Source organism: Eubalaena glacialis, chromosome 11 (assembly GCF_028564815.1).
Source record: "Eubalaena glacialis isolate mEubGla1 chromosome 11, mEubGla1.1.hap2.+ XY, whole genome shotgun sequence".
NCBI lineage: Eukaryota > Metazoa > Chordata > Mammalia > Artiodactyla > Balaenidae > Eubalaena > Eubalaena glacialis.
Genome location: NC_083726.1, coordinates 114,428,262 through 114,455,117, shown reverse-complemented (window position 1 = coordinate 114,455,117; position 26,856 = coordinate 114,428,262). Strand labels below are relative to the sequence as shown.

At 39.3% G+C, this 26,856-nt stretch overlaps 1 protein-coding gene across 4 annotated transcripts in view; it reads left to right on the top strand.

Annotated features, from left to right (window-relative positions):
- The window catches only part of KDM5A (lysine demethylase 5A), a 78,834-nt gene that overhangs the window by 41,764 nt on the left and 10,214 nt on the right, over nucleotides 1-26,856 (top strand). For 3 of the 4 annotated variants that reach the window (XM_061205952.1, XM_061205950.1, XM_061205953.1), the window contains 13 exons: nucleotides 778-959; nucleotides 1,345-1,469; nucleotides 1,917-2,067; nucleotides 3,381-3,495; nucleotides 5,415-5,770; nucleotides 9,364-9,502; nucleotides 12,140-12,319; nucleotides 13,846-14,007; nucleotides 15,671-16,222; nucleotides 16,608-16,751; nucleotides 23,164-23,323; nucleotides 24,194-24,426; nucleotides 26,286-26,696. In XM_061205952.1, coding sequence (XP_061061935.1) covers nucleotides 778-959; nucleotides 1,345-1,469; nucleotides 1,917-2,067; nucleotides 3,381-3,495; nucleotides 5,415-5,770; nucleotides 9,364-9,502; nucleotides 12,140-12,319; nucleotides 13,846-14,007; nucleotides 15,671-16,222; nucleotides 16,608-16,751; nucleotides 23,164-23,323; nucleotides 24,194-24,426; nucleotides 26,286-26,696 — 2,910 coding nt within the window. The remainder of the gene's footprint in view (nucleotides 1-777; nucleotides 960-1,344; nucleotides 1,470-1,916; nucleotides 2,068-3,380; nucleotides 3,496-5,414; nucleotides 5,771-9,363; nucleotides 9,503-12,139; nucleotides 12,320-13,845; nucleotides 14,008-15,670; nucleotides 16,223-16,607; nucleotides 16,752-23,163; nucleotides 23,324-24,193; nucleotides 24,427-26,285; nucleotides 26,697-26,856) is intronic. The other variant, XM_061205951.1, reaches the window with a different exon arrangement.

Sequence of the window (26,856 nt, the reverse complement as noted above, 5' to 3'; positions counted from 1 at the left end):
AAATAAAAAATAGAATAAAATTTGTTAAAAAAGATTAGCTTTCTTTTTGATGCCTTTTTGAAGTAGATTATATTTAGATTTGCATAGTTTAATGTTACATTTCTTTATCCATGCGTATATTTGATCAGTGTTATTTTTAGATTATTGATTACTAATATTTCTGGTTCAAGGGTATATTGTCCCTGGGGACAAGAATTTTTATTTTCGATTTATCTTTTTCTTATATAGGAAACAAAACCACATAAGACAAACAAAACTTCGTGAATTATTATGTAGTAAACTCTGTTGTCATCACAGTATGGTCAGGAAATAGAACTTTTATCAGCTAGCCAATATTTTGTAATAACTGTAAATAGAGTGTAACCTTTAAAAATTGTATATACAAAAAGGCTTTTAGGGCAAAATACATTAGAAAATAATACTAGTAAATAAAAAAATATTGGCTTACTGTGCAAAAAAAAAAAATCTGTCAGCCATCTTGAAAGTACCTCCCAATTACAGGTTCCTTTCCTTCCCTCAAAAAATGACTTTTAACATTTGTAGTAATCATTTCCTGCATTTAAAAATGTTTCCTCAGTCACATGTGCATTCTTAGACACCAAGGTTTAGTCGTGCTCATAAAAAAAAAATTGGTGGTGTTTTTAGGAAGTATTTTGATGATGTGCCATTGTACCTCCCATGTTTATATTGTCAGAGTAGAAAAAAATTTAATAACTAACTTCTCTGATGCTTGAAAGACTGGAAAGACTTGATGTAGTGACATCAATTGTATTTCAGGGTGTCCTGATGTCGGAAGAAGAAGTGTTTGAACTTGTTCCCGACGATGAGCGACAGTGTTCAGCATGCAGAACCACCTGTTTTCTCTCTGCTCTCACGTGCGCCTGTAATCCTGAGCGGCTCGTGTGTCTCTACCATCCAACTGATCTGTGCCCCTGCCCCATGCAGAAAAAATGTCTCAGGTATCCAGAAGTTTCTTGTAAAACTTCTGTTACCGTCATTTAAAATTAATGTCAGTACTGTCCTTTGTAAAGCCCTTCCCTGTGTTTGGACTGGTAACCTCTTGTCTGTTTGCCTCCTTGCTTGAGGACCAGCCCATTAAAGTTGGCCCTAAACTTCGCACCTAAAGTTAGTTGTTTTATCAAGTTGATTTCACATGTTCCTTGTCTCTCCCTGAATTAAAACTCGGTGGGCTTCTTAGATTTTCTCTTTATGTATATACCAAAACCCCGTTCCCCTGGCCATTTTACTTTCCTTAAGCTGATTGTATGTAAATTTTAATTTATTTTCAAGTTGTTGGTTTTTGGAAGTTTTTATTTTCTTGTGTGGTGTTTTTTTTTTTTTTAGATATCGCTACCCATTAGAGGACCTCCCTTCTCTGCTGTATGGTGTGAAAGTCAGGGCACAGTCCTATGACACTTGGGTCAGTCGTGTTACAGAAGCATTATCTGCCAACTTCAACCACAAGAAAGGTTAAGTTTCTTCCTTTTTTAAGCATACACTGAAATGGTTGTCACTTTGAACGAGGCGTTGTTTTGTTTTATGTGTTTTTCGTCCAGGAAGGAAAAACCCTAGGCTTCATACGAGATTTGAGACTAATGGGTTGGTTCACTACAGAATTAATTTCCTGTTTGAGAATCTTCTTTTAAGTGAAAAAGTTGATGTAAAATGGGACAAATAGCTAACTTGCAGTAGATGTATCATATATTTTGGGGAACCCCATTGTTACCAGTGGACTAACATTAAAGGCTTATTGAGAAAGAGAAATTGTCTATAAGGATTAGAAATGAGCACCTGGTCATAAGCTTTTATTGTATTGGTGAGATTTTCACAGCTGTGGTGTGTTTCTGCTAATTGGTTGGTGAATGGTTTTTAATTTTCTGTGGTCATAGTATATGGCTTTTTATTTATTTTTACAGATTTGATTGAATTACGAGTAATGCTGGAAGATGCTGAGGATAGGAAATATCCAGAAAATGATCTCTTTCGAAAACTCAGGGATGCTGTAAAAGAAGCTGAGACCTGTGCTTCTGTGGCTCAGCTGCTTCTGAGCAAAAAGCAGAAGCACAGGTAAGACTAAGAAGAGCTGAGTTCTCCAGTGGTTTTCTGTTTTGTTTTGTTTTGACCAGAATAAAGGCAAAGTCTTAACTGGCCTGTGAGGCCCTGCCCTGTCTTTTGAGGCCGTGTTCTCCCTCCCCCAGTAATGCCCTAACTTTGTTTCCTACTGGTCTCCCTTCTTTCTTGCTCCACCTGAACCCTCTCCCTCTGTTCTTCGTATACACCAGTGTCTTCCTGCTTAGGGCCTTCACGCTTGCTCTTGGCTCTGCTTGGAGTTCTCTTCCCCTGATACCCAGGTGGCTTATTCCCTCACTTCTTTCAAGCCTTTTTCAGACGTTGCATTCTTGGAGAGGCCTTCTCTGATAACCTCTGTAAAATTGCAGCCTTTTTATTCTTCTTTCCTGCTTTGTTTTTCTCCTGTCCCTGTCATATCCTGATAGACGAATTTACTTATATATTATCTTATCTCCTTCTTCCTTTCCCAACCCCACTAGAAGGTATGCTAGGATAGAATGTTGGGGATTTTCATCCTTTTTCTTATTGCTGTGCTTTGAAGCATGCCTGGCACAGCGTAGGTGTGTACTAAGCATTTGTAAATAAACGATACTACAGGCTGAAGGCAGGTGGCAGCAACAAGTAACCTGGGTGCCGGGGAGGCTGTTGTTACGGAGCTGGAAGTATGTGCCCTTAATTTCATGTAATTCACGTGTGTTTTAATTCCCTGTGGTATTGTTTCTTAGTAATTCCAACACGTCTCTTGTATCTGAATGCCTTTTTCTATAGCAGTTCACATTGAGTCTCTAATTACTTTATATGTTTTTTAATATTCTATTTTATCAGAGAACTTTTCTTAGCAACATTGATCAGTGACTCTTCACCTGTCATTGGGTCACTGACCCCCTTGGAGGATCTGGCGAAAGCTTAGAGACCCTTTTCTTAGAAAAATGCACATACTGACATAGTTTTGAATCAGTTTCTGAGGGTTTATAGTCTCCTAAGCCAGGTTTTAAAGGTCTTTGTTCTACATCTTAAGTTTCTTGAGGTAGAAGATTTAGTTTTATCAGTGAACTTAACATTTTACTGTGAGGAATTTATTAAATGTTTGAAATGTGTAATACTTGTGAGATTGGAGGAACTGTGACTTTGAGTCATTACCCGAAGAGCTAAACACTTAATTTGGAAGTGATCACCATTGCAGTGAAATCCCTCAAACACTAGTATTCTGGGATTTCTTGGGTTAGAATTCTAAAGAGACTAGAAGCCCCTTTGATATGGGAATGACTGTGAATTTTTCTTACTTACGTCTCAATATTATTTCACATCAGGCAGAGCCCAGATAGTGGGAGGACTCGGACCAAACTGACAGTGGAAGAGTTGAAGGCCTTTGTCCAACAGCTTTTTAGTCTTCCATGTGTCATCAGCCAAGCTCGACAAGTAAAGGTGGAGTATCACATTCTTTTTTGGGTAATATCCTTTGTAGTATGGGCTCCTGTTTTGGGTAAAGAGAATAGTGTGTCTAGATTCGTTTTTTTGTTCTTTTGTTTCTTTTCTCAAATAAGTGCTGCTATTTAAGGTGTTTTAGTAGGCAATAAGAATCTCTTGGCTTCATTCTTAGTCCTTGATTCCCCCTTTAAAATTCTGGAACTAAGGCTAGTTTAGAATATTTTTTTCTATATTAATTTTAAGCCAGAACCTCCATTTAACATAGATGTAATTGAAATGTAAAAAATTAGTTAAAGGAATCTGAATGTATCAGTGATTACTAGTTCATGAACTTTTAAAAATGCAGAGCTCTGAAATTACCAGGGCCCTCGTGGTTTAATGAATATGTAAAATCTCAAAAGTATCTAATACATGAATCTGCATAGTTAGTAATCTTTTGATAGTTTGTGGTGTGTTTTTGTGATTTGGCGATGGCTGTGTATCTAAAATGGTTTTTACCAAGATTATCAACCGTGAAATCCAGTATCAGTTGTGTTGTCTTAACCCCATGTCATAAGAGTGTTTTGCTAGTTGACCATGCTTTCCTTCCTGAGAGACTTTCTTTTCTAAACATCTGACACCATACTCTCTGGTTTTCTTAGATTCACAATTCACAGTTCCTTCTCTTTAGGGAAGCTGTTTGATTTCTCCTTGGCTTGGCTTCTAAGTTTGGAGTATATTGGGAGTCTTGGCCCTTTCTTTAATGTCTTCTTTGATGACGTTAAATATCGCCTATGTCCAGCTGATTCCCAGCTCTGACTGCCTTTCTTCTTTTCTGCAGACTTGTACATCCAGTTGCATACTCTGCATTTGCCTTTGGCAGACTAAAAGACATCTTAAAAGCCTTCTAATGAATCAAAATTCTTGATTCCTTTGTTTCCCTTATGCACCACATTCCGTCTCTAAACGGGTGTTCCTATTGTATTATTTCCAAAACGTCTCCCAGAGTGAACTGCGAGTCATCACCTCCCCTGCTTCAGTTAGGCTCTGAACCACTGGCATCTGCCGCTTAGGTTACTGCAACAACTTCTTAACTGGTCTCTGTTCTTCTGCTCTTGTCCCCGACAGTTTATTTTTTATTCAGTAGCTAGAGTGATTATGTAATAAAATAGGAATAAAATCATACCACTTCCATGTGGTTAAAATCCTCCCAGTGGTTCCCCAAAGCCATTCAAATGAAATCCAAACTCATTGTAATTAATCTACAAGGCACTATGTAATCTGACCTCTGCTTATTCCTTAACTACTTTCTCCTGCTTCCACTTTGCTCCCCATCAGCCACTTAGGAGCAAGACACAAGCTCATTCCTCTTTAAAAGCTTTTGCAGTGATTCTTTGCCCTGCCTGAACTACTCTCTTCCGGGTCTCCGTGCGGTTCCCTCCTCTACCTCCTCATTTTAGTTTTGGTTCATCTGTCTTTTGTGACCGTCATTGCAAAGTAATATGCCCCTCCGCCCCAATCCCCTCTGATCACTTTTGTATTACATTGTATTGTATTGCCCTATTTGATTTTCATAGCACTTAAAACTAACCGAAGCATTTTATTCATGTCTTCACTGTCTGGCCACTTATATTAAAATATGTGTTCCTTGAAGACAAGGACTTTGTATTTTTGTTTAATGCTGTATGCCTAGAATAGTGCCTGTAACTAAGTCAGCAGTCATTAAATATTTTTTGAGTGAATTAATCATATTTAAAAGTAGGAGTATGTAATTACAGAGAAACATATTTTTGCCTTTATCATATCTGTTTGGTGCTATGATGCTGAGATTATTAGATAGTCTAGAATTTGGTAGTTTGCCTGAACTGTATGTATTCCATACTCATTTTGTATCTTTTAAGTTTGTTTTTTATTTTTTTTTCTTTTGATCTTTTCAGAATCTACTGGATGATGTGGAAGAGTTTCATGAACGTGCTCAGGAGGCCATGATGGATGAAACCCCAGATTCTTCCAAGCTGCAGATGTTGATAGATATGGGCTCTGGTCTCTACGTGGAGCTACCTGAATTAGCCCGACTAAAGCAAGAGCTACAGCAGGCTCGATGGTTGGATGAAGTACGACTGACCCTGTCAGATCCACAACAGGTCACTTTGGATGTCATGAAGAAATTGATAGACTCTGGGGTGGGGTTGGCACCCCACCATGCCGTGGAGAAAGCAATGGCTGAGCTTCAGGAGCTCCTTACGGTCTCTGAGCGATGGGAAGAAAAGGCTAAGGTCTGCCTACAGGCAAGGTGAACACATATGTTGGTGACTGTCGCGTCTTTAATAACTAGGTTAGAGAGTGGAAAGGGAGGAGGAACATGAGGGTCTTAATTAAATGTTTTGTGCCTTCCCTGACTGGTCACTAAGTTACCAGATTGGGCTGCATACAGACAGTTTCAAGAGTACTTGTTTTAATAAGAGCCCTTCCATTACTGATACTCTAGTTAGGAGCTAAGAAATATAAAGCTGTGTTGCAGTATGTTGTTAACTGAGAGGTCCAGAAAAATGCTAGAAGGATTCAGAGGAGGAGAGGTCATTGTTAGCCTGGGTGGTCAGAAGAGACGCTTGAGAGATAGGTAAGAACTTAAATAGAGCCTTGAAGAATGAGTGGGATTGAAGTGGAAGGGGAGGTAAGAGAAATATCCTAAGCTAAGCTTAAGGAATGTGTAGGATGTGCTCAGGTGACAAAAGTGAAGTGGTCTTTACATGAGTGGGGGATTCATGCAGGAAAGTAGAGGGAGATGAGAATCAGGCAGGAGAGTGTGAGGTGTTAGCATTGGCACCCATTGGACTTGTGAGATTGAAGTAAAGCGTCCATCAGTTTGACTGTAATGCTCTTTATGAAAGTATTTTTTCAGCACCTAAGATTAGTATGTATGTAATTTCCTTTGTGAGGATGAGGAAACTGGGACGCTTACAGAGATCACATAGTTGTCAAATAACAGCACAAATTTAAAGCCTTTTCCACTTCATTCCAAAGTCTCCATGTACTTAATTACTTTGCCAGTCACTTATTTTGGATGCATTTGATAGGCTTTCTCTTAGATGATTTAATCAACACAGTTCTGTTCAGCCAAGAAAAGGCTCCATGTGTGCTGGATATTTTGCTCTCCAGATGCCACTGAGAATACATAATAAAGTTTATAGCTTTTCCTATCTGAAACATTCAAATTACTCTATGTCTTCAGATTCATGATAGTTCTAGGAGGTGGGAGCATATTAAATGGGAAAAGTTAAATAACTTTGGAATGCAGACTATGATTTGCTATACCTGATACAACTGACAGTAGTCTACTGAGTGAAATCTTATTGGTAGTAATACTTGAAAATTTTCTTTTTCCCATTTTCCTACATTTAACCAGTTTTAGTGATTTTTGCCTCCAGAATGCCTTTTGAATCTCTTTTCTTCAACTCCACTGTCACTGACCTAGTTACAGAACTGTTACGTTTTCCCTTGATCTTTGCAATTCAGTGAGTATTTGTGGAGTACCTACTACACTCCAGGTGCTGTTTCTAAGTGCTGTGGAGGCCATAGGGAAAAGACACACAAGGTCCCTGCTCTAAAATAGAGCCGACGTAGTGGGGAGAGACAGGTGAATAAGTGGATGAGTGAGCGAATTTCAGATAGTGTCGTGAAGAGAATAAAGTTGGTAAAGAGAGGACTGCTGATGGGGTTGGTGGGGATAGTGGGAAGGCGAATCCTCCCTTTTCTAGCTCCTGTTGAGTTGTCTTTCTGAAATGCATACTTCGTATTCTTCATCTCTTAGCATTGGTTCACTGCTCACCATTCCTTTCTGGATATCTTCCTCCTTTGTCTTCGACCATCTCTCTCTGCCTCTTCCAGAATGGCTTTCCTCAAGATTCTGGCCTAGACCACTTCTCACTCTTTACACCTCCTTGGAAATTTCATCTAATTTCTTGTCTCCATTTACCATCTTTATACTGATTAACTCCAAATTCTCATCTGTAACAGATTTTTTTTTATAGATATCATGTGCCTGTTAGATAATTCCACGGGATGTCCCATCGGTACCTCAAATTCCCCATATTCATAATTACCCTTGTTAACTCCTTCCCGTGTTCTTTCCCTTTGTTCCTGTTTTCTTTGACTTATACCCTCTTTCACTCATTTGAACAAGCCAGAACTTTGGAAATTAACTTTGACCCCACCCTTCTATTTCTTTGCCGTCAGACTCAGTTAACTACCAAGTCATGCTGATTATATTTCCTCAGTGTTTTTCACTTTCATTCTTTTTCTCTGGACTGTTGTTACAGATGGCTTGGATCACAGCACCAGGTTCTGTCTATGACCTCACCCCTCTGTAAGCCATTGTCCGCACTGAAACTAGTATTTTCCTAAAATACAGGTGTGACTGTTTGACTCCCTTGCTTAAAGCCCTTCACTGTTTCCCATTCCCCTTGGGATGAAGTTCACATTTCCTTAACCTGACTTATAAGGCCATCTGTAATCTAGCCCTTTGCTTAAATATCTACCCTCACCCCTTGCCATCCTCCCTCTTGCATTCTGTGTTCTAAACATAGTGCTTCCTCCCCCCGGTTCTTCAGACCTGCCGTGTTCTGTCTTGTCTCTGAACCTTTGCACGTGTTTATTTTATTCCCCTGTGGAACACTCTTGCCCTCTGCCCACCCCCTGTGGCGCACCTCCACCACCCCTACCCAGTGTCTGGTCCCAGCTTTCCTGACTAGTTCCTATTCAGAAAGGGTAAGCGAGCTTAGAGGTCACTTCTGGGAATTCTTCCTTCACTGCCAAGTCAATTAAGTCCCCCTACTGTATATTCTGATAGCATCTTTACTTTCCTTTAGCATTGCACTTACAGTGTATCGTAACTTTTTATTAATAATCACCTCTCCCCAGATGAAAAAGTTTCTGAGGCAAGGACTCTGTCACTCTTGTGCATTCGTCATCTCTAGGACCTAGCACAGTGCCCAGCACATAGCAGGATTCACGGATGGTCAGACTGTTTCCACGCTCAGTACCTTCCTGTTGCTCACATAGCAAAATTCATGACTCTCAAGAGTTTTCAATCTGCGTCTTTCTTTCCTGCCAAGTTCCCCTGCTTCTTGCTTTTACTCCTGCCCCACCTCCCATTCTCACCATCCCCCATCTTAAACTTATTTTTAACTTATTTTTAAATTTTTTTGCATGTCTTTGTTCATTATATTCCTGTTGTTTTTCCTTTAACCCTTCACTTGACCAAATTATACTTCTTCTTTAAGGCCTAATTCAAAACCCTTCTCAACTCTCCCAGACAGAATTAATTACTGCTTCTGGTGATAGTGAACCTATAGTAATTTGTTCTTAGTTCCCAGTACAAGTATCATTCTTACCTTGTATTTTGATGAGTTGAGGATAAGGTCTATGTTTTATTCATCTTTGTGTAACAAGGTGTTAATGAAAGTAGTTGAATTAAATATACTTGGTCAACGTTAATGGATTTCTAGACTACTGCTTTCTACATAGCTGTTTAATATGCATCTGACAATTTCAGATATTGTGGAGAACTAAAGTAGAAGTAATTTAGTGTAGTGAAAAAAAGAGCATGGGATCTGAGATTCATTCTGAGTCAGTGTTTCATGTGTGCCATTTACTACTTTAAATGACTTTGGGGAAAATAATTGATCTACTTTGACTTAAACTTTTCTTGTCTGTAAAATAGAAATAGAGGTAATGCCTGTTTTGCCTCCCTTATAGGATTATGGTAAGAATTAAGTGAAGTCATGTATATGAAAGTTCATTACACATTCTAAAATGTTATTTAAGTGTTGATAGTAGTAGTTTGACTTTTCCTCATGCATCCACCCTATTTTTGTGTTTTTTAAGACCACGGCACAGTGTGGCAAGTTTAGAAAGCATCGTGAATGAAGCTAAGAACATTCCAGCCTTTCTACCCAATGTGTTGTCCCTGAAAGAAGCCTTACAAAAGGCTCGAGAATGGACAACTAAAGTGGAAGCTATTCAGGTAAAGAGCCTTTTGAATTGTCCTACCATTCAGGTAATGCTGTCTCATAGATGAATCCTTTAAGCCTTTAATTCTTTAGAATAGAATAACTGTACTAAAATAATTATGTACTTAAAATTCACTTGTTTTTCCATCCGATTTTTATTTCAAAATATATATTACCTGTTTAAACTTTACTTGTTTCTGTTGACTTCCTGCTGTGAAAGATGACAGAATTAGCCATTTAGTTAATGCTTAGCAGTAGGAGTTTATTTCCTGCTGTGTTCTTTGACTTTTTTGCCATGTACACCAATTACTTTTTTTTTAAATTGAAGTATAGTTAATTTACAGTGTTGTTCTAGTTTCAAATGTACAGCAAAGTGATTCACTTATACATATATTTGTATTCTTTCTCAGATTCTTTTCCATTATAGGTTAGTACAAGATATTGAGTATAGTTCCCTGTGCTATACAGTAGGTCCTTGTTGTTTACTTATTTTATATATAGTAGTGTGTATATGTTAATCCCAAACTCCTAATTTATTCCCCCCACCCCACCCTGCTGTCCCCCAACTACTTTTAAAATAAGTGGCAGAAAAAGAAAATGAAATCAACATTTACTGAACCCCACAATACTCTTGGTACTATTCTGGTTGTTTGGGAGCAGAAATGTAAGGGAAGGGTGTAAAGATAGAACCCTGGACCTCAAAATTGCATATTCTAGTTGGCGAGACATATATCATACATCTGTAGTTCAAAACAATGAGTTAAGTGTTAGAGATGAAAGTGTGCTTGAATACATAATTTTTCTTCTGAATTACAAAACCGTTAAGCAGCATTTACCGTATTGAGTATGTAAATACTGTTTATTGTAGAACTACACTGAAAGAAAAAGGAAGCCAATTCTCCCCCTAAACTGCTGCCCTTAGAAAGAGTATTCTAAGTGTCAAGTTCTAATGACTTCTCTTTTACTTTCTTTTCAGTTGACTTTTTCTGAGACCTGCTTAACTGCTACTCTTTCTGTTCTGTTTTTTAAAATTACCTATTTTCATCAGGACAGCTCCTCTGTTTGTTTCATCTTCGACCTATTTCAGGCAGTTGGTTGTTCTCAGATGACTGGTAATCCTTAGTTGGCTGCTTATGATTGAAGGACCGAGCCTGCAAGTAGAGGTAGCTGTCATGGTTTTCCTGTGTGATTATAGAGGACTGTTCCTCACCAAGCTCTTCCCTTCAGTGGGAGGACTGGCTTGTCAGCTCTAAGAGAGTGGACAGCTGCTGCTGCCCTTCAGGGTACATCGCCTGGGAGAGGCTGTCTGTGTCTGGGCTTAGCCAGAAGGTATTCTATAGTCAGATGGCTGTAGTTGGGCACAAAAGGGAGTAGTCGTAAATATGATATTTCTTGAGCCTGTCTGTATCTGAGCTTTCTTTTCTCTTTCAATTATTCTCTTCTCTGTCTATTCTTATCCTAGTACCATAGTGATTTAATGATACCATTATAATATCTCTTATGGCTAGAACCTTCTCATTATTCTTTTTAAAAATTGGACTTAAGTTTCTTGTCTTTCTGTTTCATTGTAACTTCTAAAATGGACATATAGGCAAATATGTCAGTTAATACGTGGGAAGTAACTATTGGAATGTCAATTTAGCATGAAACACTATGCCTTTCCTTCATAGCTTCTGAATAGTGATGAATGTTATAGGGATATACACAGTTTCTTATAGGAAAGGTTATGTGGTCTGTCTGCTGGGGGATTGATGCACTCTGAGGTGTCACGCTGAATTATTGTCTACAGGCTGCCGACCTACTACTTCTGATATTCTTGCCAAGTCCCTGGAATGGATTACTCGTTAACCCTCACTTCCTGTAATGATTCAATTATTTAGTAAATTTAAAGCAGTATAAATTCGAAAAACAATAATTACTTCATTATGTGGAAATATTGAAACATTGTGACTTAGAAGGAAAATATCCATTCTTGTTTGTGTTTGTAGGACATAAAATGGAGGTGGTTATCAGAACTAAAATACTGCTCTGTAGTAGTTGGAAAAATTGTGAAAGACTTTGAAACAGGCAGAAGAGATTACTGATGTCCTTTCTGTAGAACGGTGGATGTTGTTTAGCGAACCATCCAGGATTATTTGATTCTAGGAGTGTATGCCTTAGACTTTCTTTGACCAAGCTATTTTACAACTCTCTCAATTGTTTAAAATTGATAGTAACGTGAATGAATTAGTCTGTAGAAAAGCAATTAAATTCGTAAGGAACAAATGATTTTCCACACTGTAGAAAAGATGATTCCATTGACCGGTATGATATTAAATACCTGTTTCCATCTACTAGCAACTTCCTTTCCTCATTCCTAATTGCATTTATATATGTTTGTTTTTAGATTGTCCTTTGAACTAGTTTTTACATCTTACTGGGTCCCTTGTTAATTAATAAAACAAAAATCTTTGACAATGTGAATTTACGCAAACTTTTTGTAAAGGACGTTGGAAGGCTCTATTAATTCAAGAGATATTGATACAGTTAGGTTCAAAGAATAATATTTAATGAAAAAATTAACGCTAAAGTCTTTGTGAGGTCTACCAACAATATATTGCCAGACTTCCTAAGAGATTGCAAATTGTGTAAGGATGCGCTTTGTTCTCCAGAGTGGCAGCAGTTACGCTTACTTGGAGCAGCTGGAAAGCTTATCTGCTAAAGGCCGCCCTCTCCCTGTGCGTCTTGATGCGTTGCCCCAGGTGGAGTCACAAGTGGCGGCAGCACGGGCCTGGAGAGAACGGACTGGGAGGACCTTTCTTAAGAAGAATTCCAGCCACACGTTGCTCCAGGTGAGGGGCGGTTTACTTTATGTGCGTGCACTTCAGCACCCTCATCAGAAGTTGCTGATTTAATACCTGACGTGAGGGTTGTTTTCAGTTTATCTGGTCATGGTTACACAGGTGATTCCTTTTTGGGTAATATCAGATGTTGACCAGTAATCTGGAGCCTTGGGCAGACTTGTTTCCACTTCATCTAATACTCTGTCTAGAAAAAGAAGTCAGCCTGATCTTATCTCTGCTGTTATAACGGACGCTGTCACTGAAAGATCTTATTTCTCAGAGGCACAAATTAAAAAAAAATCTTTTTTAATTGAAGTATAGTTGATTTACAATGTTGTGTTAGTTTCTGATGTATAGCAAAGTGATTCAGTTATACATATATATTCTAAATTTATTGATTGATTGATTGATGGCTGTGTTGGGTCTTCGTTGCAGCGTGCGGGGTTTTCTCTAGTTGTGGCGAGCAGGGGCTACTCTTCACTGTGGTGTGCTGGCTTCTCATTGCGGTGGTTTCTCTTGTTGCGGAGCACAGGCTCTAGGCACACGGGCTCAGTAGTTGTGGCTCGTGGGCTCTAGAGTGCAGGCTCAGTAGTTGTGGCGCACGGGCTTAGTTGCTCTGCGGCATGTGGGATCTTCCCGGACCAGGAATCAAACCTGTGTCCCCTGCATTGGCAGGCGGATTCTTAACCACTGCGCCACCAGGGAAGTCCCACAAGTATATATTCTTTTTCAGATTCTTTTCCATTATAGGTTATTACAAGATGCTGAATATAGTCCCCTGTGCTGTACAGTAGGACCTTGTTGTTTATCTATTTTATATATAGGTAGTATGTATCTGTTAATCCCAAGCTCCTAATTTATCCCTCCCACCACCTTTTCCCTTTGGTAACCATAGGTTTGTTTTCTATGTTCGTGAGCCTGTGTCTGTCTTGTAAATAAGTTCATTTGTATCATTTTTTTAGATTCCACATAAACGTGATATCATAATATTTGTCTTTCTCTGTCTTTCTTCACTTAGTATGATAATCTCTAGGTCCATCTGTGTTGCAGCAAATGGCATTATTTCATTCTTTTTTATGGCTGAGTAATATTCCATTGTATATATGTACCACGTCTTCTTCACCCATTCCTGTTGATGGACACTTAGGTTGCTTCCATGTCTTGGCTATTGTGAATAGCGAGAAGCACAAATTTCAATACTCATTACCCTTTTCATGTTGAACAGTTGAACATAGTAGTTAAGAGCATAGACTTTGGAGTAAGATATTTTCATGTTTGAGGACTGGCTTCCTAGTGCTAACCCTGTGTCTGTGGGCAAGTTGTTGCCTTTCTGAACTGGTTTCCCTCGTTTGTACAGTGCCGATAATACCACCTACTTCAGAGGCTTGTTGGGAGTTTTGAATTAGATAATGCATATGAAGTTCATAAGAACGTGTCTAGGACATGTGAGTGGTCAGTAAATGGTTCATTTTATTATTTTCAGTTTTGAGATTTTTTTTTAAACCAGAGCTTCATATTTGGTTTTATTTTTGTAGGTGCTTAGTCCCCGAACTGACATCGGTATTTATGGGAGTGGAAAAAATAGAAGGAAAAAAGTAAAAGAACTAATAGAAAAAGAAAAAGAAAAGGATCTGGACCTTGAACCTCTGAGTGATCTGGAGGAGGGATTGGAGGAAACCAGAGATACAGCCACAGTGGTAAGAAATTATGTAGTGCATCTTGAATTTGTTTGGTGAATACAGAATTCTGTGAAGATATTAGCAGAATCACTGTTTTTTATGTTCTTAATTATTTTTATTTTTGTGTACTTTATCTTTGGCTTTATGGTTATACATATTTCACATCTTTTTTAATATTTGGAATCAAAGTATATAAAAAGTTTACTGTTCTCTCTCCCTAACATTGTCTTTTCCATCTCTCTTCTTTATTGTTATTTTAATAGTCGTCTAATATTCCATCAGATTATCCATAATTTGCTGAACACTTTTCTGATATTGACCATTTTTGTTGTTACTAGGTGTTCGCTGTTACGGATAATAGCAAAGTGAACTTCTTTGTATAGCCTTTTCCTTTTTTCAAATCATTTGCCTACACTTGACTCTTAGGAATGGGATTACTGGGCTAGAATTTCAGAGCATTTGGTGCTTAGTGCTATTGTGCTTTTCAAAGGACTTATACCAGCTGACTGACAGCAGCTGCTATTTGCAGTGTCTACCTCTTTTAGTAGCATTCGGTAGTATAGTGAGTGTGCAATAAGATGTTTGTAGCTAATTAAAATTATGGGTTTTATTGGAGAGTAGGAGGAATATGTTACAATTACAAGGAGACTGAGGAAGTAGAAAATAAAATGAGTTTGGGCAATATGTAGTAGTAGTGAATCGCATATACTAAGTGACTTCATATGGCTCTTTCTGCCTACATATGATCCTGTTTTGAGGCCGATGGAAATAATTTCTTGTTAGAGAGCCTGCCTAATAAGTTAGTCTTGCCAGAAAAATAGCACTGGAAATTATTTCAGAATTGCTTCAAAGCTACCAGAGTTTAAAAAGAAAATGCCTTGACAATATTCATAATAATTAAATTTTGTTTTTATATACTTTTTTGAGATGAGTTACATAAAACCTTGTTATAATTAGTCATCAGGCTTTGTTATTCTTCTTCTACATAAGTTGGAAAGTCCCAGAAAGAAATAAAAATTGATTTGTATCAAACTTTCCCCCAGAGAATGAATTACAAGGGGATGAGGAGTCAGTATTGACTGAATGTTTATCTTGTGCCAGGCACCAAGTTAGGCACTTCCATATGTTATTTAATCCTTAAAACAGCAAAAAGAGGTTAGTAGTATTCTAATTTTTCGGAAAACTGAGATTCAGAAAACTTGTAACCCGGATCAGGAGTCTATTAAGTGCAAGAGCCAGGCCTCATACCAAGGCTGCTTGATTTCAAGGCATACCATCTTTCTACTGCACCCTATAGAAGAATTAAAAAGTACTCTACTGATGTGAATTGTGAATACTTGTGAATTTTGCAGATGAGGAATGTTCGCACAGAAACTGTCATGCTGCCCCAAATTTTAAGAAATTATTGATTTTTTTTTTTAAAAAGGACAATGCTTTGGACTTCCCTGGCGGTCCAGTGGTTAAGACTCTGTGTATCCAGTGCAGGGGGGCAGGTTTGATCCCTGGTCGGGGAACTAAGATCCGACATGCTGTGCGGTGTGGCCAAAAAAAAAAAAAAAAAAAAGACAGTACTCTGTCCCCGTGAGGCTACAACATGGAGGTGATCCCTTAGCCTTGAAGATTTGGTACTTTTGGAGTATTTTGCAGTGACTCCCTTCAATTAAATGTTTGTTGTACACAGGTGGCAGTTTTCAAAGAACGGGAGCAAAAAGAGATTGAAGCCATGCATTCCCTCAGAGCAGCCAACCTAGCCAAGATGACAATGGTAGACCGCATAGAAGAAGTAAAATTTTGCATTTGCCGCAAGACAGCGAGTGGGTTTATGCTCCAGTGTGAGCTCTGCAAAGACTGGTTTCATAACAGCTGTGTTCCTCTTCCTAAGTCAAGTTCCCAGAAGAAAGGGTCTAGCTGGCAGGCTAAAGAAGTAAAATTCCTTTGCCCTCTCTGTATGCGGTCTCGAAGACCGAGGCTAGAGACTATTCTGTCCCTCCTGGTATCCCTTCAGAAGTTGCCTGTACGGCTGCCTGAAGGAGAGGCCCTTCAGTGTCTGACAGAACGTGCAATGAGTTGGCAGGACAGGGCCCGGCAAGCCCTGGCCACAGGTGAGCTGTCCTCTGCCCTGGCCAAGCTCTCTGTGTTGAGCCAGCGGATGGTGGAGCAGGCAGCTCGGGAGAAAACGGAAAAGATCATCAGCGCAGAGCTCCAAAAAGCCGCTGCCAATCCAGACTTACAGGCAAGTTTAGAATTTCCTTTTTTTTCCTGTTTCATGGGATAATATTTGTCAGTGTGTAAGTAGTAAATCAAATCTATCTTACCAGTAGATTAGGAAAATAACAGTAAGTTGCCAGCAACTGTATTACGCGTAATTTCCTCTTTGCACGTACACCCATAGGATTTTCTTTGGGTATATACGTAAGGTCGTTTCAGTGAAGTATTACCTGGAAATATCATTCGGGTGGACCTTAGCGTTATAATCAAGTAATTTGATCTGTACTAAGTGTTGAATTCTGTTAGCCAGTTTGCAGGTTTGTTACGTTTTGGTGGTCTTAAGCATACATTAATTACTCATGTTTTTTTAGTGTGTCTCTCTGCTCACCTTGGGATTGCTTGTTGTTTAGGGACACTTACCTAGTTTCCAGCAGTCCGCCTTTAACCGGGTGGCGAGCAGTGTATCTTCTTCCCCTCGGCAAACGGTGTACTATGATGATGAAGAGACAGACTCCGACGCAGACATTCGGGAGGCGTACGGCTACGACACAAAGGTAATCCCAGGGACAGGCTGCGTGCATGCGTACTCGATCGCTGAGTTTGTTAAAAAAGCTGTTCAACGCTGCTGTTTGAAGCCTGAAAGTGGAAGAGAAAGCTAGTCATCTGTCTATCCTGAGTTTATGGTGATAGCATTTTTTCAGTGCTCCGAAAAAAATATAGATTGATGAAACTCAATTTTTTTTTTAAAGGATGGAATTTTTAAAAATCTGTATTTATTTTCCTCACCTTGTAACCCCCTGTGGCTTAGAGGGACTAGAAAAATTATACATTTAAGTTATTGAAAACTTCCGTGGCTGATTTCATTGTTTTTTCCTTTGGGTTGTTAAAGTCTCTGTAGTTTTAAGAATCCCATTCTAGCTTTGCTTCGAGTCTTTTTCTCTGATCTCCTATCTGAATGGCGCTAGACAGCATGTCATGTTCAGGGATGGGTTATACTTGGGCCCATGGTTCGAATTTGTGGAGTTACAGTCACAGCTAGAACAAAGTATTTGCCCTCAATATGATTGTTTTGATAATGACACCACACTGGGATGAAGGGAAGGTTTTGGCAAGGTTTTGTGTTGGATCCTTTTGGCCTTTTATTGTTGTTTTGTGTCAGGCCCAAGACCTTTGTCTTTTGTCTAGTAATGACATCATGATCTAGGCAGACACTCTGCCAGCTTACAGTTAATCTCTTGATCTGTTTTGTATTATTCTTTGTTGAGCTAATGTTTAGCATCTATGCCTGTAACCGGGGAGTTCGTACTCTGATGTATGAAAAAACTAGGGTGCATTCTTTTCCCAGTCTGTTCACTGTCTTTTCCTTTGTCTTTTCAGCGTACTAGGTAAGCTCATTCTTAGAGCATGAATACCATCAGCATTAGAACTCCCGGGATATAAAGTTAAACCATCCATCATAGATGCTTGTAAATTACCCGCTGGAAAATGTTTTTCTCAAGATAAAAATGGATCAAGGGGATGCTTTAATGAGGGAATTTTTAAAAATTACATGAATTAAAGACTTGAGAAAAGTTGAAATTTGAATTAACATTTAAAATAAGGTTCGAAGTGACTTCCCTGGTGGCGCAGTGGTTAAGAATCCACCTGCCAGTGCAGGGGACACGGGTTCGAGCCCTGGTCCGGGAAGATCCCACATGCTGCGGAGCAACTAAGCCCGTGTGCCACAACTACTGAGCCTGTGCTCTAGAGCCCGTGAGCCACAACTGCTGAGCCCACGTGCCACAACTACTGAAGCCTGCATGCTCCAGGGCCCGTGCTCTGCAACAAAGAGAAGCCACTGCAATGAGAAGCCTGCGCACGGCAAGAAAGAGTAGCCCCCGCTCGCAGCAACTAGAGAAAGCCCGCGCACAGCAACGAAGACCCAACGCAGCCAAAAATAAAATTAATTAATTAATTAATTTAGAAAATAATAATAAGGTTCCTAAGCACCTTGTTATCCTTGTGGTTAATGACCATCTTTATTTATAAAGTTGGTAGAATGACCAGGAGCAGCTGAAAGGGAATGCTGCCCACTCCACATATAAGTTAGCCAGTGCTAGAATTGCCTGTTTGCCGTGGCTTAGAGGCCCTCAGTACCTGGGTTGTTATCTTTCTGGCACATTAGGTATCAACCAGTACCCTAGAAATGCTAAACAGGATGGACTTTGCTTGGAGGCAGATTGGTAACCTATGAAAACAAAACATCACAAGTATTACATGATTTCAGGGCTAGGGATCAAAGCAGTGGTTGATACGGTTGTATGGAGTAGTCCTTTGTTTGCAAAATATATATGGGGGTCTTAGCTTACAGTCTGAGGAGAGGGTGTTGGCAGGGTAGAAAAATAAGATTATGGATTTTATAATGTTAGCAGTGTATTTGACAGCTTAGGACAGTGGAAGAATGGTGGCAAGACATGGTAATTCAAGGTCAAATTTACCTTGACGGTGGTATCTTTGCACTAAAAATATTATACTCTTGAGGATTTTCCTATAGCGCAAGCACCGATTGTGTAATGAAAATCTTACTTGCCAGTTTATTTGCAGTTGGCTTGGTGATTTTTCCCTTTATATGATCTCCCCTGCTTGTGACCATGAAATCATCCTTAAAATAGTTCAAATTTAATATCTTTGCTAGGATGAAGAGCCCCTGCTGGTTTAGGATGAAGAGTAGGTAATTATAAAGAAAAATAAAATCAGTCATTTGATCTTAGTTATCATAGCATTGAAATGTTTAAAACAGTTTGTGCTTTGCATTGTTTGATTACTTCATTTTGCATGTGATACCCTGTGATCACTAAAATAATCTGAGCCAGCAATTCAAGAAACTTGTTAGTTAGGAAAATACATATTTAATGAAACAAAGTCTGTCACAGACGTTTTGTGATTGTGTCTGGGATAACCTTTCAGATATTCATATGATTATTTCCTTTTAAGGCATAGTGTTTACCTTTACTGGAACTGTCTATCCATATTACAGTTTATATTTTTCAAATGCATACATGTGTAGAATTACACACCAGAAAGGAGGGTATAAAATAGTAGTAGGTATTATCTCCCAGGAAGTTCTTTTTTTATCCCGGTAATTGCTGAATTTACAGAAAGGCAAGTTAAGCAGTTGGATTCTTTCATTTTTTTTTCCTCTCTATGCTTGTTAATACTTGGGTGGCTTGAGCTTTGGTGGAAATACAGTAAGTCCCCTATATACGAACCTTCAAGTTGCAAACTTTGAAAGATGTGAACATGCATTTGTGTATCCAATCACCTAAGTTTGTTCACGTGTGTGACGTACATTGTCACGTGTGTGACAGCTAAGCCCGCGCATGGGCTTAGTTGCTCTGCGGCATGTGGGATCTACAAGTGGTTGTGCTTTTGTGTACTTTACTGTATAGTACTGTATAGAGTACAGTAGTACAGTATCTTTATTTCAAGCCCAGGATGTCCAGAAGCAAGCGTAAAAGCTGGTACTACTGTACTTCTCAAGGTACTGTATTTTAAAAAGGTACTGTAAGATTAAAAATTTTTGTGTGTGTGTTTGTTTGTTTTTTATGTTTTTGTGTGCAAAGTGTTATAAACCTATTACAGTACAGTACTATATAGCCGATTGTGTTAGTTGGGTACCTAGGCTAACTTTGTTGGACTTACGAACAAATTGGACTTAGGAAGGTGCTCTCGGAACAGAACTCGTTCGTATGTAGGGGACTCACTATAGAGTAGATTTTGTCTGCGACTTTAGTCCTGCTAATATCAGATAAGGTGGAGTGACAGATCTGTGTGTGAAACACATTTCTCACTGAGAAGCCATTCCTTCTTTCTTGCATATTTGCCATTAGTGGGACTGAACTGTAATTTTCCTTCTTAGGAAGAGTAATTTGTTTAAGCTTGCTGTTATCAGTTGTTTTACCTTCAGCCTATCTGTGTCTTTATATTTAAAATGTGTCTTTTGTAGACAGCACATGTGGTAGGGTTCTTTTTGGTGTGTCATTCTGCATATATATGCGTTTGTAAAATATATAGTTAAATCTTGGTTTTTAGGCAGTATTACAATCTTTGTCTTTTAATTGGGGGTGTTCATTTACATTTAATGTAATTGTTGACGTGGTTGAATTTAAGTTGACCATCTTTATTTTTCATTTTTTTCTGTTCTTGTTCCTCTGTTGCTTTTTCCTGCCTTCTTTCGGGTTAATTGACAATTTTTTTTTTTTTAATTTATTTTTGGCTGCGTTTGGTCTTCGTTGCTGCACGCGGGCTTTCTCTAGTTGGGGCGAGCGGGGGCTACTCTTCGTCGTGGTGCACGGGTTTCTCATTGCGGTGGTTTCTCTTTGTTGCGGAGCACGGGCTCTAGGCGCAAGGGCTTCAGTAGTTGTGGCATGCAGGCTAGTAGTTGTGGCTCGTGGGCTCGATAGTTGTGGTGCACGGGCTTAGCTGCTCCGCGGTATGTGGGATCTTCCCGGAACAGGGCTCGAACCTGTGTCCCCTGCATTGGCAGGCGGATTCTTAACCACTGCGCCACCAGGGAAGTCCCGACAATTTTTTTAAGGTTTCATTTTATTTCCTTTATTGGCTTCTTACCTATACCCCTTTTTATTTTTTATTTTTTTCAGTGATTGCTCTGGGGCTAACAATGCCTCTTTAACTTACCAAAGTCAATGAGTACTTCTTCATATTTCATACTTCACCCTGGGGAAATAATTTTTTTTTTTTAATTTATTTTTACCTATCTTTACTTTCCATCATTATTTTCTATGTATCTATCTATCTGTCTATTTATTTATGGCTGCGTTGGGTCTTCGTTGCTGCACGCGGGCTTTCTCTAGTTGCGGCGAGCGGGGGCTACTCTTCGTTGCGGTGCATGGGCTTCTCATTGTGGTGGCTTCTCTTTGTTGCGGAGCACGGGCTCTAGGCGTGCGGGTTTCAGTAGTTGTGGCACGGGCTCTAGAGTGCAGGCTGAGTACTTGTGGCGCACGGGCTTAGTTGCTCCGTGGCATGTGGGATCTTCCCGGACCAGGGCTCAAACCCATGTCCCCTGCATTGGCAAGCGGATTCTTAACCACTGCGCCACCAGGGAAGTCCTCAAACATTATTTTCTGATCACTTTCCTTCCTAGTTTGGAAGCTTAACAGAAAGTTTCCTGCATGAGTTACGATGAAATGAGTAGAGTCAAGGTTAGAAAAAAAACGTTGCAGTCAGTGAGATGACGCATCTGGGGACTGCAGTAGGTGAGTACGAAAGTACTCTCCTATCTGTTGCCTTTTAAGACTTACATTCAATAGGAAATAAGACTTACGTGAACTGCGCTGTTCCTAAATTCTCAGTGAGTGACACTGTCTTCCAGAATCTTCTTATGAAACCTTGTAAGTATCCTGTTTAATTAAGGATAGGCTCGTGATAACAATAGACCTTCCTCTCATGCACCCTACAAAGAAAATCAGGTGTTGCATTAGTCATTGAGCTGTTGTCTCTCGTCTCCTAAGCTACTCATTTATACTCTGCTTGGTGATGGTAGGTCTGGGACTCTACACCAGGGCTTGGTAAACTTTTTCTGTAAAGTAATATATGTATATATTAGCATACATTATATGTAGTGATATTCTATAGATATATAACGTAAAGTAAATATTTTGGGCTTTGCAAGCCATATTTGGTCTCTGTTACACCTTCTCCTCCTTTTTTTTTTTTTTTTTTTTTTTTCAAATAACAACTCTTTAAAAATGTAAAAACTATTCTTAGCTCACACGCCAAACAAAAAAATAGGCAGCCAACTGGGTTTGGCCCGCAGGCTGTGGTTTGCCAACCCCAGCTCTACACATTTATCCTTTGCCTGCTGCCCTCCCCCTCCCCCCGCCAACAAAGGGCATTAGAGAAAATTAAAAGGCCTGCACAGTGAGAAGGGAGTTGATCCTTCCCCTGTTTTATTCTCCATTCCTGTCATCATTGAAGTACAATTGTTTTTCGTTTTTGGGGGGGTTTTGTTTGATTTTTGTTTTTTTACCCTGGCAGTGGCAACTGGTTCCAATTTCTAGTTGATGTTTTTTTCACACTCCAGAAGCCAGCCACATCGTGTCCTGTTAGAGATAGCAGAACCAGCACTTCCTCCTCAGAGGTCTGGGTCCCAACTCTGCAGGCCCCTTCTCTGAGCTGCTTGGTTCTAATAACCCCACTCCTTTTCTCTGTTACCTCAACCCTTAGAGATGGCAACTCTTTTCTTGCAGTTATCTTAGTGTTACTTTGGTGTTTCTGTTTTGCCTTTTCAAGACTTTAATGTACATTTAACGAGTTCACTTTATTAAATTCTCCTTGTTGAACTTCTTGTGATTTCTGTCTCCCTGATTGCACTGTGACCGTTGAAGCTGTACTTGTGGGTTATTCTCCCCTAACTACAGGGGAGGATCGTCTGAGCCCTAATTAGACTTGTCAGAATTGTATAGCTCGAATACTGTCAGGCTCTTTATTATATTAAGAGCAGTTGGTAAGCATCTAGGTTTGAAAACCTTTAGAGAGGATTAAATTTGTGTCCTTAAGATGTGACATCTAAACCTTTATTCCCCTCCTAAGTCCATTTTATTTTTTCTCAAAGGGTCAAAGTTCCTTAACTTGTGGCTACGGGAGTTTTTATGAGTTGTAGACTGTAGTAAGTTGATTACGTAATCGTAATTTTCTTGTATGTTTATTATCTCTGAGGATTACTTTTGAGCTTTACTCTTTCCCTTTTGGCTTGAAACTGTGGTGATTTCTGTTTTTTTCCCCAATGGACCTTTTCTATCTTACTAAATACCATATATTTAATTTTAAGATCTTTTATTTATTTATTTATTTTAATATATATATACTGTGTTATATTAGAAACTTTAACCTGAAAGCCTGTATTTAGGTTCTTGTCGCGGGATAAGTTGTTTCTAATTCTCCATGCCTGCTTCGTTTCTTCTACAGGACACAGCCAGTGTGAAGTCCTCCAGCAGCCTGGAGCCCAGCCTTTTTTGTGATGAAGAGATCCCCATCAAGTCCGAGGAGGTGGTCACGCACATGTGGACGGCGCCCTCCTTCTGTGCTGAGCATGCTTACTCGTCCGCCTCGAAGAGCTGTTCTCAAGGTACTCCGGCCCTTGGTGGCGGTGTGGAGGAGAGAAGCCTGAAACCATACTGAGTCTCGCTTCCAGTACAAATCCTGGCAGTGAAATGCGATAGAACCTGAGAAAACGCGGCTTTGGAGCAAAGCCCGTCTCTGTTAGCATTTTTCCGTCATTAGGTCATAACCTGAAAATTTCCATAGAATTATTGAATCCTAATTAGAAGGACTTTAGAGGCCATCTGGTCCCATTCTAGTCCCATTTTATTTTTATCAAATCCCTGATAGGTAGTTATTTATCCTCTATTTGTTTATCACCGGTTGTTGAGGAACTTGCTGCTTTTTAAGAATATTCATTCTGGTTTTGGAAAGCTTTGTTAGTTTTTCATCCCTTGGTAAATAATTTCTCTATTATGTTCACTTTCTTTGTCCCTAGTGAAAATAAGTCAGACTGCTTTAGGTCACACCTCTGGAAAAAGGAGAGTATTTCTCTCTTCACAGTAAAATTCAGGATTTTATAGAACAGCATGTTATTGCTGTTTGTTAAGCAGGTATTATTCATATGGGGCAGTTATATGCTTAATCTTTTGGTATTCTCTGAAACGGAGAGAGCATGGGGTAGGAGATTCTCTCCCATTCCCCTTCCCCTCCAATCACAAGGTAAAGAATCAATAAGGAACCTGTTTTTTTTACTCTAAGCCAGTTTTTTAGAGTGGTCATTAGAATTCTAGGTCTTTCTGTTCTGTATTTTAAAAAATTTTATTTTCACTTTCATACTGATGCAGTGAACTCAAACTTCTAAGTTAAATGCTGGAGGAGGAGGAACCATTCCTCTAAATATTTACTTTCAAAACATTACATTTTTTCAATAGTTTTCATTTTTTTTGTCTTATATTTTGGGGGAAAGGTTCTAGCACCCCAAGGAAGCAACCTCGGAAGAGCCCTCTGGTGCCCCGTAGTTTGGAGCCTCCGGTGCTAGAGTTATCGCCTGGAGCTAAAGCCCAGCTGGAAGAACTTATGATGGTTGGCGATCTCCTGGAGGTGTCTCTGGATGAGACTCAACACATATGGCGGATTTTGCAGGCCACACACCCACCCTCTGAAGACAGGTTCCTGCATATCATGGAGGTATGGATTTGAAGCTTACTTACAGTGGTTTTAAAACCAATTAGAATGTCCAAGTTCCTTGGAGGTACCACAGATTGCCGCAAGGGGTGGCTGGGTGGGTAGTGCTCTGATTGTCCTACTTTCTCATCAACCCAAAGTAGTTCTGCTTTGTGGTTTTCTTTATTGAGATTTTATGTAATATTCAGTTTTTAAAAAGGCCATTTCTGCTGAAAAGAAAGGGAGGTACTGTAATTCACAAGTTGAGAACAACTTCCTTAGCCCAGACTCACACTGGTGAAAGGCCCAAAAGTTAGGCAGGGGGCAATATAGTGGTTGAAAACAGGAAGCAAGGCAATGGTTAAATAGAAGTGGAGTGGGTGGGAGGGGGAGTCCACACACTTTTATACAATTACAAATCACACAGTTTCTAGTTTATACAGTTTATACATGTTGTTCTATCCACGATCTCATTCATCCTCACCCTAATCCTGAGGGGGAGGGGGAAAGGATAGACATGGCGAGTATTTAGCTCATTCTACCTGTGAAGAAAGTAAGGGTCAGAGACGTAGAAACTTGCCTGAGGTCACATGTGGAGTAAAAACAGAGACCTGGCTTCTCTCGCTGGCATTAGACGCCAGTATCCTTTTCATCATTCTTTTCCATGACTGTTTCCATGAGGCGGAAGGTACACTGCCAGCAGCAGTTGACACGGGTACGCCTGGTGCACTGTGGTTTGTCTCTGGTTTGGAAGTCAGATTGAGGGCGCCTAACTTAGATAGTATTTTCCAGTTGCAGAGCATTTTCTTCACATCCGTTATCTCATCTGATCTTTATTTTACATATAAGGAAACACAAAGTGTTGAGAAGTTAAATATCTTATTCAAGATGTGATAGACTTAAGACACTTGTGACCCAGTGTTCTTTACGAATCTGCAGATTCTGAGGTTCCTGTCGAAGATATTCCAGTATCGAATCTGTGGGAAAATAAATTCTCAAGTGTTACTTCTTAAGTAATTATCAAACTTATGTTTTTCAATATTTCTTTTTCTACCTTACCCCTTGTTCTTTCTGTTACTAGACACACTTTTACTATTAAAATCTTTAACGTTTACTACCTTGGCACATAAATAGCAACAATATTAGACAGTTGAAAACAAAAGGCAAGTGTTTTTGCTTCATGACAGCAACTGTTTTCTTGTGAGAGTCACTACATACCCTTTGTAATGAGATCATGGATAAAACTTTGTGTTTTGCTGACAGTTTTGATAACTTCTTAACCACCAAGGATTTATTGAGTTAATAAAGAACTTTAGTACTGGTAAGTGGAGACCCGAAGAGTTGTTACATAATTATTTAGTATACATTTAGCTTTCTATGTATGTTTTCATCTCAGTTACGTAGAGGTGCTACAGACTAAATTAATATATGCAGACACTTTTTTTTGCCTTTTTTTCCCTCTGATAAGCTAAAAATAAGTCAGATATTTTATTTAGGGCTTGCCATTATTTTCTGCTGTTATCTTCTTTGAATATTATATTTGCCTTCTTAAAATATCTTCAGAATATTTATTGTGGTATAATGTACACAACATAAAATTTATCATTTCAACTGTTTTTAAGTATACAATTCAGTTGTTTTAATTACATTTATAATATTATACAACTATTACCACTATCCATTTCCAGAACTTTAAAATTATTCCTAACAGAAACTCTGTACCCATTAAATAATAAATCCCATTTCCCTCCCTCCAGCCCCGGTAACTCATATGCTACTTCCTGTCTCTATGAAATTGCCTATTCCTGATACCTCATGTAAGAGAATAAAACAGTTTTTAAATGTCTTGCTTTAAAATTGTTTCTATTTTTATACTTTTGAAGGATGACAGCATGGAAGAGAAACCATTAAAAATAAAAGGAAAGGACTCTTCAGAGAAGAAACGGAAACGGAAGCTAGAAAAAGTAGAACAGCTTTTTGGCGAAGGAAAGCAGAAGTCCAAGGAGCTAAAGAAAATGGATAAACCTAAAAAGAAGAAATTAAAATTAAGTGCAGAAAAATCAAAGGAGCTGAACAAACTGGCCAAGAAACTAGCAAAAGAAGAAGAGAGGAAGAAAAAGAAGGAGAAGGCTGCTGCAGCCAAAGTTGAACTTGTGAAGGAGAGCTCGGAGAAGAAGAGAGAGAAGAAGGTGCTGGACATCCCCTCCAAGTATGACTGGTCAGGAGCGGAGGAGTCCGACGACGAGAACGCTGTGTGTGCCGCGCAGAACTGCCAGAGGCCCTGCAAGGACAAGGTGAGTCTAGCTGCGCCCGCCAAGTGGGCGCGGGGACGTGGAGCAGCGGCCGGGCACACCGGGGTTTGAGGTAATCATGGTCTGTTTGGCCTTGTGACGTCACATGTTTAATTCAGTTTCTAGAAACATCTTCAGTTATGAGGCTCTTAGTGGAAGAAAT